Source organism: Camelus bactrianus, chromosome 6, assembly GCF_048773025.1.
Source record: "Camelus bactrianus isolate YW-2024 breed Bactrian camel chromosome 6, ASM4877302v1, whole genome shotgun sequence".
In the NCBI taxonomy this organism is placed as follows: domain Eukaryota; kingdom Metazoa; phylum Chordata; class Mammalia; order Artiodactyla; family Camelidae; genus Camelus; species Camelus bactrianus.
The window spans coordinates 22,680,054-22,695,501 of record NC_133544.1 but is presented as its reverse complement, the minus strand read 5'-3'; the positions used below and the strand labels follow the sequence as shown (position 1 = coordinate 22,695,501).

The following is a 15,448-nucleotide window of genomic DNA, read 5'->3' as shown; positions in this document are numbered from 1 at the left end:
TTGGATTTAGATTTCAGAGGAGAAATAATTTGAATTAACACAAGGCTCTCCTGGGGAAGCAGCTTACTTAAGTGTGTCAGGTTTTGTAGTTTCATTTACTTGCTTCCAAAAACCAGACACACCCAAACACACTGATGTAAAGGATGTCTTATTTTATTCTACATTTTAAAGAGCCATCAGTACAATTTTCTAATTCCTTATTGTCTAACATATGGCAAACACCATACATAACTTCCACTGTCAATTGTGATAATCAGGGTACAACCATTGTAGAGGGAGAAATCCTGACTCCTGAAGTCTGGTCTCTTATTGCGATAGAGAACCCTTGGAAACCTCTGTTGGCTGTTGTTGTTTGGTTAGGGAGATGCCAAATGAGTCACAATATAGATGGGTAAGATGGTCCTGGAGAGCAGTGCTGTTTGAGAGATACTGGCTAAAGGGAGTTTCTTTGAGTTGCACAGCAGTCAGATCAAACCAGGGGAAAGGCCTGGAGTAGGAAAAAAATACTGTTACTTTTTTATGTCTGTTCAATACATATGATTTTGCCGTTAAACACTTCCTTTAAAGAAAGTTTTCCTCCACTTGGAAATAAGGTTCTTCATTTTCTATATCAAACTAATTAAAATTCATAGTTAAATTAAAAATTCAGCTGGAGCTATTCAGTATGTCAATTTAATTGTACTTACGAGTTTTCACACTTTTGTACAATTCTCTAAGTGCATTTGGAGAGGAATTCATAATTAGAGAATGATTATGATAATGAAATTGACATCCTTTTCAGTATATTTTCCTTGAATTTAGAAAGAAAATACATAAGAGGATCATGGACATTAGGAATGGAAAAGACCTCATTTCTTTTATGCTATCCTCTTTTTAAAAAAAGATATCCTCTTCAACTGTATAGAGAAAGAAGTAGAAGTTAATATGCAAGTAAAAATGAGGCAGTTAAGTATTAGTCTCTAGTGGAATTCAATTAAAAAGCATTAAGACATAGGGTTTTATAGTGCTAAAATGATCAGGAGTGAGGCAAGGATATCTGCTGTCACCACACTTATCCAACATACTACTGGAAGTTGTAGCCAGTGCAATAAGGCAAGAAAAGAAAATAAAAGGCATAAAGATTGGAAAGGAAGAAATGAAACTGTACCTATTTATAGATGACATGAATGTCTATGTAGAAGATCCAAAAGAATCTACAAAAAATCTAGAATAAATGAGTTCAGCAAGGTTGCAGGATATAAAATATACAAAAATCAACTGTATGTATACATATATATATATATATGTAATGAACATTTGAGCACCAAAATTAAAAATGTAATTCCTTTCACACACACACAAAGCAGAATACTTAGGTGTAAATCTAACAAAGCATATATAGGACTTGCATACTGAAAACTACAAAATGCTGATGAAATAAATCAAAGGAGATCTATACAGATGGAGAGACATACTGTGTACATGGATGGGAAAACTCAACATTATAAAGATGTCAATTCTCCACAAATTGAGCTATAGATATAATGGTAAAACAAAAATTAGTGATAATACCAAATACTGGTGAGGACGCAGAGAAACTAAATCAAACATTGCTAGTGATGTAAAAGGATACAACTACTTTGAAAAGCAGTTTGGCAGTGTCTTAAAAAAATAAACACGCAACCACCTTATGACGTAGTCATTGCACACCAGAGCATTTGTGCCAGAGAAATTAAAACTTATGTTTACACAAAAACCTATACATGAATATTCATATTATCTTTATTCAAAATAGCCCCAAACTGGAAACATCCCAGATGTCCTTCAACAGGTGAGTGATTAAACAAACTATGGTACATACATGCCATGAATAGTACTCAGCAATAAAAAGGAATAAACTATTGATGCACACAGCAACTTGGATGAATCTCCAGAGCATTATGCTGAGTGAAAAAGACCAATCCCCAAAGGTTGCATAATATATGATTCCATTTATATAACATTCTTGAAATGACAAAATCATAAAAATGGAGAACAGTTCCATGGTTGTCAAGTTGGGGAGGAGGGGCCAACATGAAGGATTTCTAGTTATAGAACTGTTCTGTATCTTGACTGTATCAGTGTCAATATCCTGGTTGTGGTATTGTACTATAGTTTTACAATGCCTATATATAGATACTGTACTATGGTTTGTACCATTGGGGGAAACTGGATAAATGGGTTCCTGGGATTTCTTTGTATGATTTCTTAATAACTATATGTAAATTAAAAAATATTTTTTAGAAGGGGGGAATATACAATTAAAAGGTATAATCCACTAAGAAAATAGAAAAATTATGAACTATTCATCAGATGATATGGCTTCAGACTTTATAAAAACAAAGATTAGAAAACTAAAAATAGAGTTACCACAGGATCCAGCCACCCCACTCCTGGGCGTGTATTTGAAGAAAATTAATTTGAAAAAATATACATACCCCACTGTTGAAAGCAGCACTTCTTACAATAGCCAAGACATGGAAGCAACCTAAGTGTCCACCAAAAGATGACTGGATAAAGAAGATGTGGTATGCATTTATACATACATATATATACAATGGAATATTACTCAGCCATAAAAAAGAATGGAATAATGTCATTTACAGCAACATGGATGGACCTAAAGATTATCATATTAAGTGAAGTAAGTCAGACAAAGACAAATGTCATATGATATCACTTACATGTGAAATCTAAAAAAAGATACAAATTTTATTTATAAACCAGAAATAGATTCACAGACATAGAAAATGAACTTATGGTTACCAGGAGGGAAAGGTAGGGGAGGGATACATTAGGAGTTTGGAACTGGCAGAGAGAGATACACACTACTATATATAAAATAGATAAACAACAAGGTCCTACTGTATAACACAGGGAACTATATTCAATACCTTGTAATAGCCTATAATGAAAAAGAACATGAAAAAGTATATATATGCGTATGTATAACTGAATCACTGTGCTGTACACCAGAAACTAACACAACATTGTAAATCAACTATACTTCAATAACAGAAAAATAGACCCACATCATGACACATACAATTTCAGGATACTGAGGTCAAAAGGTCCTAGCTTCCTGAGAGAAAAGAAACAAGTTTCAGACAAAGCATGAATTGAATTAGAATGGCACTGTACCTCTCAACAGCAACTCTAAAAGCTAAAAGACGATGGAGAAATGCCTTCAAAATTCTGAGGGAAAATGACTTCTAACCTAGATTCTACACCTGGCTATATTGTCAATAAAATGTTAGGTTAGAATAAAAACATTTTCAGACATAGTCTCTAAAAATTACTTCCTATGCAGCCTTTTCTAAGGAAGTACTGGAGGAGGACATATTCTATCATAATGAAGAAGTAAACCAAGCCAGAGGAAGAGGTATATAGGAAAAAGAGATCCAACACAAGAGAGAGGTGAAGGGAATCCCAGGATAAGGGGGAAGGAAAATTCCCAAACTGAAAGTGTATCACAGGCCATTGGTGATTAATTAGAATACAACACATAAGAGAGGGGGAAGGTCAAGGTTTACTTCCAGGGTTCTGGCTGGAACAGCTCGGGGAAGGAGCATGTGCTTAGATAAGAAACACTGGAGGAGCAGGCATGAGAGCAGGTGTGCTTTTGGGCAAGCTGAGTTTTGGTGGAGATGGTGAGTATGACCTTACCTGGGCACCAAATTGACACCTAGGCTAGAGACACAGAGTCACGTGCTGTCAGAGTGGAAATGGCAACCTAAGTCCCCAAGGGGAAATGATCACCCAGGAACAAAGTGTATAATGAGAAGAAAAGGCCTGGGACAGAGTCCTGAAAACTCCCAGACTTAAGGATGGGGCAGAAGACGAGCAGGCAAAGGAGGGACTGGAGGAGCAGGAGGAAAACGAAGAGAATGTGAGGGTTTCATGGAAACCAAGAGAAGTGATGGCTTCAAGAAGAATGGTGTGTTCAATAGCCAAGGAAGAAAAGGATTTTACAATGTCTAGTGAATTTAGTGACATGGAAGTAACAAGAGCAACAGGCTTTTTCCTCCTCTGGATCAGCTAGCCTCCTGTTCTTGGAGGTGTACTTTTCCTTTCCTAAATAAATCCTTTAAAAGTTTTCGCTACACAAAAGAAAAAGAAAAACAAAAAGCAACAATTTGTCCCTATTAGATTATTAAAGATTAAAAAGAATGATCTAGTAGTTATCAAGCTATACATAAATGGCACTCTCAAACACAACTGGTAGAAATGTAAGTAAGCACCACATTTTTGATGAGCGATTTTGGGACTACCTATCAAACATACTATATATAGTATATATATATTAAACCTCTGACCCAGAAATTCTACTGGTACAAGTGTGCAAAGTTTAAATACAAAAATGTTCAAAGCAGCCCTGTATGCAAAATGTGGGGCAGGGGGACCCACACTGCCATCAAGAGGAAATAAGCATGAATACATGTAGTTAAATAAATGTATCCAAGGGATGCCCACACAGTGCTCATAATTGATGCTGATATGATTATACTAACATAGAACGGTATCCATGACATAGTAAGCACATGTAGTCCCCATGTTTCTAAAATGCATATATAGATATAGGTAAGCATTCACATTATGACAATATAAATATATGTTTGTAAATGCATAGGTAAAAAGACAAAAATACAAAAACCATCAGAGGTAAAGTCTAGGAAATGGGATTTGGGGGGCAAAGGCAGGTTCTCACTTTTCCATTACTAGACTTTTTTATAAGAAAGTATTGTTTTTATAAATTTTAAAGATAACATGAAAGGACAAAGATAAAAAGCATCTGCTGAGACAACAGTGTGGGAGAAGTTAGACTGGCCAGCTCTCTGATACCTTACCTTTTCTGAGACAGGTTCTCAGCATAGGCTTTGCTGACAAAATCTTGTACTTGAAATTTTCGGCAGGATGCTCCGTCTTTCCCACAGGTCTCGAAGTGCACAGAGAGGAATAGTTCATTTAGAAGCTGCAGCACTTGTGAGTGGGACATGTCCTTTCTTGTGCAGGTGTTTATGGCTGCATAGAACACGCCTTCCAACCACTTGACATTGAGGATTATTCCCCCTAAATGTCAATGAGAAAGGAAATACCAGTTAGCACCACCAAAAAGGTTTGCAGGGAGCCTAGCAAAGCCACCTTTTTTCCAAGACAGCTTGGTTTTATGAACCTCAAGAAAAGCAAACCCTCCTTCCCAGGCCAAGAGCCCTGTTTGTGCCCTTCATAACATATGTTGACTCTATCACAGGTGGACAGATAGGCTAATGTAGACATTGCTAATGACAAATGCATCTCTAGAAATCTCTAGAATGGTCCTTGCCAATAAGGAAAACTGCAAGATCACAGCAAAGAAAAGCCAGTTAGTCCCAGACGCTACATCCTCCTGTTCAAATAGGCTCTCCCATCTGGTTGTTTCCAACTCACTCTAAAGGGTCTGATTAATCACACTTCTCAGGTTTCCATAATAAAGGCTACTTTTTTGCCATCAAAGCTGTTCCCATACAAAACTTAAATAGTTGAGAATGTATCTAGCTTGTAGTTATAAATACACACACACACACACACATACACACACACACAGGGATTTAATAAAATAGCAAGAGGATGAGAGGAAGTTAATTGTCAAGTGTCAATAATATGGCGAGCCAATACCAGCAGGACTGTAGGGGCAGGTAGCCTGAAGAATCACAGGATCTTGGAGAGCAGCTGTGATTTCCTTATTGGCCCCCCAGATATTGTCAAGATCTTCAACACACTGATACTGAGGCCGCAAGATATTGGTGTGGTTCAGTAGGTGTTTCAACCTGAAAGTAAAGCCACCAAGACAGGGAGTACAGAGCCAGGACTGGAGTAAACCACTACGTGATCCACTGAGTCCACATCCAGGCCCAACAACCTAGTCCCCTGCACAGCACTGCTCAAAGGCAAATGCAGGTGTGGGTCAGTGCTGGGGCACCACTTCTTAGCTGGATTGTTCATCTGTCCACCTCACAAACACTTATGGATGGTAATCAAGTGCCAAGCACTGGCTTAGACAATAGGGGTACAAAAATAATATTTGACACATGCTCTCAATCACTTTTCATGCTGTTTCATACTGCTTATTGGCTGGTGGTCTCCCTTCTCACTGATGTACAAGGGACCACTAGTCAGCTTCAAGTAGTAGGAAGCAGTGCTCTATTGCAGTTCTAAACATGTGCACATCAAAGAAAATGTCCCACCCACCAGTGCTGTTGGTTTTGGAGAAGTGGGGAAGACACAATTACAAAGGCTGGCTGAGTCCTTCTGCCGATGAAGCTACTTCCACCTCTGACTGGGAATGATCTACTCCAAGAGGTAGGGGCTGGATGGAGATGAGGAGACAGAGCAGTTCTGCCAGTCCTGTGCTCACCCTAACAAGATACCTGGGTATTGGGATGGCAGCTACAAAGCTGTACACAATGCAGGCCTTTTCAAGGCTGGTTTGAATTTCTACACAGATGTTAGGCAGCTGAGACGGCAGGCAGCAGAGGAATATCACGTTGGCCCACTGCACCAGGGAAGAGTTACGGTAAAAGCACTGGATTCCCAGTTTCTTGAACTCACCTGGGAGGGATAAAGGAAGTCAGAAAGATCACAATACAAAGGAGTTTGACTTCAGCATCAACTGGGAGAAGATGACAATTATTTTATCTCAAATCTCATCACCATATAAATCAGAAGAGATTCCCTCATTCAATGCCCTAACCCCATGACCACGGCAGCTGGTGACACTGCAGCAGTGCTTGAGACTGTAAGATAACTCATCCCTGTCTTACGTTTAGACTGAATGCTAGAATTTTTCAGATTTTTTTTTTTTGGAAGAAAAAAGTCTGAATAAAGCCTTCTGCTTCAATTTACTGAATTTATCATGTACCAGCTAATGTACAAAGTACTTTACATACATTATCTAGGGAATCCTCACAAGGACCTTATGAGGCAGAGGTTACTATTTTTCCATATTATAGATGAGGAAACTGAGGCTTCAAGAATTATGTGACTGGGCCAAAGTTAAATAGCTTAACTGGCTTGAAGTGGTGGGAAAGACTGAATGAGTGCAAGAGCATAGGGCAGAGGCTGGGATGAATTTGGAAAAATATGCTTACAGTTTCAGTAAAGTATACACAATTTAACGTTAACAAGATATTTATAAATATAGAGAGAAATGTGATCACTCATGTAGTTGCACAAAAACACTCCTTGATAGTTAATTATTTGATTTGTACTTATTGTGATCTGGATTCTGGAAAGTAAAAGTGTAAGCTACATATGGTAGTGTGTTTTAAGTGTTATTGGAAAACAGAATATTATGCATTGGGAGAGGTCAGCTCTTATCATCACCACCACGAGTACATGATACATTTGATGCCGAGGTTGTCTGGGTACTCAACTACTTCCAGGAAGGAAGATGCACAGGCCAAAGAGGAAGTTCAGAAAACACGTACAACTCACTCTTCTTGCATGTGTAATTTTCAAAAGTGCATAGAAACTGATGCTGAGCGTTTTGAATTCTTGCTTTCTTATACAACATGCAGAGATATTCTATAACTTTAATTTTATTAATAAACATATTGCTTCCCAAAGAATATATGTACTTTATTGAAATATCATATTTACTGGTCCTATTGATGAGATTTAAGAAACTGCCTTGAGTGGTAAGATTTTTTTAGTTTCCTTAATATAGAAAGAACATTTACAAATCAGTAAGAAAAAAAATACAGGCACTCCAACAGAAAAATTGGACAAAAAAGAACTCAAAAATGATGAAATAGTAATAAGCCTATAAAAATACTTAACTCTTCTAATGATCAATGAAAGACATATTAAGACAAGAAAAATTTTAAAGGCATATTAAAGTGGCAATCTAAAAATAAGATTCTCAGAATTAACAAGCATGTTGTAAACTGGGTATTCTTATACAGGGCTGATAAAAGTTTATACCTGAACATCTTTTGGAGGTCAATTTGAAAAAATATATCAGAAGTTTCTTTAAGAATTAAGTATACCTACTATATGACTCAGCCATCCCACTCCCAAGTGTTTACCAAAGAAAAATTAAAGTATTTCTTCTTGGCAATATTTGTTCATAAATGTTCATAGCAGCTTTACTTGTAATAGCCCCAAACTGGAAATTACTTGCATATCTATCAACAGATGAGCTACAGAATATCCATGCAGTGAAACACTACTCAGAAATAAAAAGGATATCAATACACGAAGCAGCATGGATATATCTCAAAATAATTATGCAGGTGAAAGAAGATCCAAAAAAAAAAAGTACAAATGGTATGAGTTCATTAAATATAAAATTCTATAAAATGCAAGCAAAACAGTAGTGAGAGAGATCAGATTATTGGTTTCCTGAGTTGGGGGCTGTGCAGAGGTAGAGAGATAAGGATTAAGAGGAACCTTTTTGGGGTGACGGATGTGTTCATTCTTGATTGTGCTGACAGTTTCATAGAAGGATACATGTGTCAAAACATCAAATTGTATACTTTTTAAATGCGTAGTTGACTGTATACAAAGCATATCTTAATAAAGCTGTACCTGTTCTCTGACCTAGTAGTTTTGTTTTTTAAATTATGTCTGAAGATGTCCTACTAAATAAGGCACAGTTACATAAATTATCATAAAGTCATACTTAGGAATACTACACAAACTTAGAATCATGATTTTGAAGAATGTTAAGTAATATGAGAAAAGTGAAAAAAGGAGGATACAAAAACTTTGTATAGTATCAATTACTGATACAATCTGTTATAATCAGAGAAAAAAATGGGAAGGAAATTATAATCTTGGTAAGAGGCTTAAAGGTAGTTATTTACTTCCCTATAATTTTCTAAACTTTCTATAATATGCATGTATTACTTTACACTTTGAAATTATTGAAGTATAATTTACATACAGTGCAACACATAGATCTGAAGTAAATAGTTTGATCATTTTTGACAAATCCATATACCCATGTAACTCAAATCTCTCCCAAGATATAGAATATTTCCATCGTCACAGGAAGTTCCTTCAGGCCTCTTTTCAATATCCCCTGAAGCAACCACTGCCCTGATTTCTTTTTTTGTTTTGTTTTAATTTTTAAAAATTTTTTATTTAAGTGTAACTGATTTACAGTGTTAGTTTTAGGTGTACAGCAAAGTGATTCAGTTATACATATACATATACATATATATATATATACACACATATATTTTCAAATTCTTTTCCATTATAGCTTGTTACAAGAAATTGAATATAGTTCCCTGTGCTATACCGTAGGTCCTTGCTGTCTATCTATTTTATATATAGTAGTGTGTATCTGATAATCCCAATCTCTTATCCCTCCACACCTCTTCCCCTTTGGTAACCATAGTTTGTTTTCTAGTCTGTGAGTCTATTTCTGGTTTGTAAATAAAATTTGTATATTTTTTTAGATTCTACCTATAAGTGATATCATATGATATTTGTCTTTCTCTGTCTGACTTACTTCACTTAAAATGATACTCTCTAGGTCCATCTATGTTGCTGCAAATGGTATTATTTCATTCTTTTTATGGCTGAGTAATATTCCATTGTGTATGTATGTGTATATGTATATGTATATAAACACACACCCCACATCTTCTTTATCCAGTCATCTGTCGATGGACATTTAGGTTGTTTCCACATCTTGGCTATTGTAAATAGTGTTGCTATGAAGATTGGGGTGCATGTGTCTTTTTGAATTATAGTTTTCTCCAGATATATGCCCAGGAGTGGGAGTGCTGGATCATATGGTAAGTCTGTTTTTAGTTTTTTAAGGAACCTCCATACTGTCCTCCATAGTGGCTGCACCAACTTACATTATGACCAACACCACTGTTCTGATTTCTATCACCATAGATTAGTAAATGGAATCATTACAAAACATTTTTAAAGTTTTTTAGTAAATGTTATTTTTTAAAAAATAAGGCCAAGTGTTTGGAAATGGTAAACACCCACCAGACTCTAACTGGTCCAATTAGAAGATCTGAACTCTGTTTGGAAAGATTCTCTGTATCAAAGATATCTGGCCATCAAGGGCACAGGAAAGAGAGATGGATATAAAACATTTAAGTGGAGAAGAAAACTGCTTTAAGGAACAAGTTAAAAAAGCATCTCTCTGGCTTTTCTCAGGGCTAGCAAACTGAGGACTCAGCATGCTGCGTGAGAGGATTCCTCTTTTGAGGGACCCTTTCAGAACAGCCTCATCACCACCTAAAGAACACACCCAAGCCCCCTTTCTACCACTCAGTGCTCCTCACCCAGGGCCTCTGGCCTCCGTGTGGAGATCCGCAGGCTCTCTGCAGGGATGGGGACAAGCTGAAGCAGTGTATGAGCCAGCTGCTTCCCCAGGTGGCCGCCTCCAATGATGCCCACCTTTAACTCATCATCATCAGGAATGTCTTCTGAAATTTTCTTCTCCTGTGATGATTTTTTGGAGAATGACTCTCTGGAGAATGACACAGACACATACATAAATACACACACACCGCGCAGCCCTTCTTGACTGTCAAACTTTGATGTTCTCTACTTTAAGTTCCTCAAATGCAGCCTGCTATGACACCCTAAGTACTTCAGAGAGAAGCATTCCAGTTATGTCCCATGGATCTAGCATCACTAGGGAATGAAATCTTCCTCCTGAGTGAATTTTCCAGGAAGTAAAGCATACCTCTTCAAAGGATCAAACTTGTTTAAAACATTCGTAAATAAACATTTTTTTGGTGATGTAAACTGTGTATTTCTCTGCCTTTTAAACACAAGGTCTGAATATTTAACTGTTTCTTTGGCTCAGGACCATCACTGTGAGCTGCGCCTGTTACACTTTATCCTTTATTGTTTTCCTGTGCAGACAGCTGTCAGTTTCCATCTCCATCAGGACCAGTGCACCCCTCTCCTACCATAACACCTCCTCTTTCTAGTTTGCAATTTCAGGTCTGCACAAACCCAGAAAACCAAGTAACTTAGCCTTTTTCAAACATAATGATTTATAAAAGTAAATGGTTTATAAGGGAAAACAGACTTAAGAAACTGAGGATTAAGAGTTTGAGGCCACTCTTTCCAGAGGGTCACTTATTGTTGGTTGTGGATGTGTTTCAGTGGCTCAAGATGAACAAAGTTGGACCTCCGAATACATAAGGCATTGTTTTATATTGTTACATGACAATCCTATATTTGTTCTGTATTTCTGTGAAAAGTGGAGTCTTAAAAGTTCTGGAGTTTCCACATAAGCATCGCAAGCCACATTCTATTTAAGGTGTCTCTCTTGGTTACAAGGAGAACATTTTCTCTCTGTGCCTGATCCTTCCAAATAGAAAATGCCTCCTGGAAGTTTCACATATCAGTTTCTCATCACTCATCTTGGATGCTGCCAATAGATTTATGTGTCCTTATCAATCAGCCAGTCAGCCAACTCCTTGAGGGGTCTGCTCCTTGGATATGTGCCGTGTCTCTAGCGTGTTCAATTCAGAGCTGGTCCCATTGTCTAGGAATTCATCTAATTTCAGAGAAAAGTAAACTGAGAAGTAAACTGAGGGGTGAGGGTGGGAGTGGGGAACAAATGTTCCACTGGTGACCTAGAGTTACAGAATCTAGGTGCTTAGTCCTAGGTACTTGGCTCTCATACACCTCCTATTTAAGCATCAGAAAAACGTCTTTGCAAATCAGTATTCCTGTTTTCAGGCAAGTCATCCGGCCATAGGGACCCAAAGTCCCAGCAGGCTTTTTTATGGGAAGCATTCCACTGTTAGCTCAGCCCCTAAAGGGAAAACCAACCCCATTTTCAGCCAACAGCCATGGAATGGTTAGTCCTTAGTAGCTGTGGAAGACAAGGTGGTCATCCCAATGAGGGAGTGAATGAACAGATGAATGAATGAATGAATGAATGAATGAATGAGTGAATGAGTGATTTCATCAGTCTACTCACTGATTGGAAAGGAAATCACTGCTAATCCATGTTTTATTACATAACCGCAGCCAAGGGACCTGGGTATGCATTTCCCTGACATTTTCAGACCAGGAGTACTTGGAAGACACTCCCCCTGCCAAAGTTATTCTCCAAAATAATAAGTTTATGTCATTTAGATTCTCTGCAGTGAGATTCTTCTCCGTCTGCCTGATCTTGGCAACATAGCTTACCTCAAATTACGAAGTAGCTTGCAGAAGAAAGCTGCATGGGCACAGGCCTTGATCATTAGCCCATGAGAACGGCCCAGCAAATACAGCCAGCTACGGTCTTCCTCTTGAATCCCATACTCAAACTGCAGGGACTTAAGGTCCTCTAGCATGTCCATTTCCAAGCCAGCATCTCCTGCAGAGACAGATACCAGTTAATTTGGCTCCCTGTCTTGGAAGAGGAAAGAGTCTATCAGGAGGGTGTGTGCGCCCAAGTCCCAGGCTCTCCTGATGGTGGCTTCAGCACCTCTGTCCTCCCAGTTCTGAACCCATCCACTTCTCCAAGTGTGAGTCTTGGAGGATTCCTAAGCACTGACTCCCCATGAATCAGAAATACTAGATTCATGAGAAATCTGGACAAAATCCAAAGTAACCTTCCTCCACATAGGCTCCAGACGCTTTTCTCAGCAGGTGCACTTACAGTAGTAATGGGTTTCACAGGTGCTCTTGGGCCAGGACCTTCTCCCTTTCATTCTCCCCAAGGTTTTAGAAATAGGACTGAGTATTTAGACCACATTTCACAGAAATGCTCCCCTTTCACTAACTCTGTGTTCCCCAGAGGGTAGAAAAGAACCCAAACTAAATATCACAGTCCCCTGTCTAGAGCAGGGATACCTAGATTTTAGAAAATGAAGCCAGAGATGTATAAGCCCTTCTCTGTCTCTGTCTCTATCTCCCCTCGCATCCCCCCTCTATATAGGTATCTCACTAATCAAACTGAGAAGATGGCTCTGCTCCTCAGTACTTCCAGTCCTGGAGGGTAAGAGCTACATTTCCAGAGAAAATTACCCAAGAAACTTGTCATTATGACTCCTTAACTACCAGATTACTTCAGTCTTTGAGTCTTAAAGGGCCAGCCCTACCTAGAGGTTTTCTGGACCTGAAACATGAAGGTGTGAATTCCTTCTTTACTTCTTGGAGTACTATACCAGGGCAGTATGGGATCCTCCTTTTCCCGACAGAAGGTTCTGGACTTCTAATTGTTTTTTGTTTTTTGTTTTGCAGACTAGACTATCATACAGATCTTAGCACTGCTCAAGGAGTTATTTTTCAAGCCCTTTTTTGTGTTCAAGAAGTCAATGAATAAATAATAATAAAGTAATAAAACAATACATAAATTCCAGGGACCTAATGTACATCATAGTGACTATAGTTAATAATAACATATTATCTACTTGAAATTTGCTGAGAGTAGATCTTAAGTGTTCTCACCACAAAAAAAAGGTAACTGTGAGGTGATGGAAGTGTCAATTAACTTGACTGTGGTAATCATTTCACAATGTATATCAAATCGTTATATTGTACAACTTAAATATATATAATTTTTATTTGTCAATTATACCTCAATAAGGCTGGGAAAAATCAATAATATTCAAATAACCTATTTTACAGCAATGGCAAAATTGAGATCATAATTCAAAGCTACTCATCTCTATAATTTTCTTATTAAAACTTTACTGAGGTGAAATTTACAAAACAGCCATTCAAAAGTGAACAATTCAGTACATTCAGTGTTGTACACCCACTACCTTTAGTTCCAAAACATTTTCATCCCCCACCAAAGGAAACTCTATACCCGTTAAACAGTTTCTCCCCACTTCCTCCCCACCCCCCTCAACCGCTGGCAACTACTAATGTTTCTTATCTCTATGGATTTTCCTTTTATGGATATTTCACATGAACAGAATCATACAAAATACAACCCTTTGTGTCTGGCTTCTCTAATCCCTTTCCTAGGAGGCCTGTTAGTTCACTCTTTCAATCTCTTTAAAAGCAAAGTCTCCTGAACTTGAAGTGAAGAGCACAGAAGTTCTCAAGCCTAAGAAACCCTTTCTTAGACCAAAACTGTGGGTAGGCCATCCTAATGTTGCAAGTGAGGTTTCCTGATCCAAAGGAAAGAGAAGCTCAAAACCTTGCAGCTCAGCAAGACAACGCGGCGCAGGCTAACTTGGACAAACGTGGATTCTAGACTCATCCTTTACTTACGCATTCTCAAAAATGGGGATCCAGTGGTTGTGGCTTTGTAACACATCCAGTTGGCTAGGCTGAACTCCATTTGCCAGCATTCTTTTCCCTGTGTTTCTAGTTAGGGTGTATGGTAAGAGGTTTCCACGCAGGATCACAGGTGAAGGTGCAGCAGCCACCAGTCTGTGTTTGTGTGCAAGGCTGGGGCAGGCGCTCTGTCTGGCTGTCTGTGGGCGGCTCTGTTGCTGTGGGGCAGCAGTTGGGCCTGCAACTGTTTCACCTTCCCCCGGATCCTCCTGCAGCTTCTCACACTCGTGAGCCAGGGGTGTTCAGCTGCGTGACAAAGGCCACCAGTGAGCTCCCCCTGGAGGACACTCACTTCATCAGGTTGGAGGTTGTGAGAATGGGCAGGAGTTTAAGTCCATCCCCATGGGTCTCCAGCTCGTCCTTGCTCCCCCTCTCAGTTTTTTATCCATCTTCTCTTCCCCACTGCCTGCGCTACAGATTTCTAGCTCTACCAACATGAAGACAACCTTCCAGAGACTGCTTAACCAATTGCCATACTTGAGCAAGGTCAAAGCCTTCTAATGAATCCCATGTATAGATTAGATAGACAGATTGATGGACTATATATTCCGAGTGGTTCTGCTTCTCTAAAGGAACCCTCATACACTAGTCAAGTTACCATTTTTTATTTGAAGACCAGCCAATAACTTTAGCAAATTAAACTCCTGCTTCTTCAACAGCTAGACAGTTGATCAGGATAAGAACCGGGCATGAGGTTATCCGGAATTGCAAGGAAGACTGCAAAGTGGAGGAGCAAACAATGGAATGTGATCCCCTTAAAGTAGGCTTTCTCAGCAATGGCACTACTGACATTTTGGGCAGGATAATTCTTTGTTGTAGGGAGCCGTTTGTGCACTGTAGGATATTTCGTAGCATCCCTGGCCTCTATCCACTAGATGCCAGTAGCTCCAACCAGTTGTGGCTACAAAACATGTCTCCAGACATTGACACATCTCCTAGGAGGGCAAAATTGCCCTCAGATGAGAACCACACTGCCTCAAAGCCTGCTGCGTGCCACTGTATGAGCAACTTCTTTTCCTCCCTCCACTTTACCTGCTCCACACAGTCATGGGACCATAGGATTCTATACACTCCGAGAATCGTTCCCTCCTATTACAGATTAAGATGAGTCTGGAGAGAAGGGACTCATCCAGCATCACACAGCTTGTCAGTGGTCGAGCTGCGACAAGAGGCC

At 38.8% G+C, this 15,448-nt stretch overlaps 1 protein-coding gene across 1 annotated transcript; it reads right to left on the bottom strand.

Moving 5' to 3' along the window:
• Positions 1-137: 137 nt before the first annotated feature.
• On the bottom strand, positions 138-14,347 carry NOXRED1 (NADP dependent oxidoreductase domain containing 1). Its single transcript, XM_010947892.3, has 7 exons — positions 14,209-14,347; positions 12,187-12,358; positions 10,314-10,501; positions 6,426-6,606; positions 5,674-5,825; positions 4,866-5,088; positions 138-487 (listed from the first exon to the last, which is right to left on the bottom strand). The coding sequence occupies exons 1-7, from the start codon at positions 14,276-14,278 to the stop codon at positions 307-309; spliced, it is 1,167 nt and encodes a 388-aa protein (XP_010946194.1). The 5' UTR covers positions 14,279-14,347; the 3' UTR covers positions 138-306.
• Between the last annotated feature and the right edge of the window lie 1,101 nt (positions 14,348-15,448).

Excerpts from the sequence above, each read along its gene's own strand:
- NOXRED1 (XM_010947892.3), bottom strand. The coding sequence starts at position 14,278 with ATGGAGTTCAGCCTAGCCAACTGGATGTGTTACAAAGCCACAACCACT. Across the intron at positions 10,502-12,186 it reads AAGCTACTTCGTAATTTGAG|AGAGTCATTCTCCAAAAAAT; the intron begins GTAAGCTATGTT and ends GTCATTCTCCAG. Across the intron at positions 5,089-5,673 it reads CTGCCCCTACAGTCCTGCTG|GGGGAATAATCCTCAATGTC; the intron begins GTATTGGCTCGC and ends ATTGACATTTAG.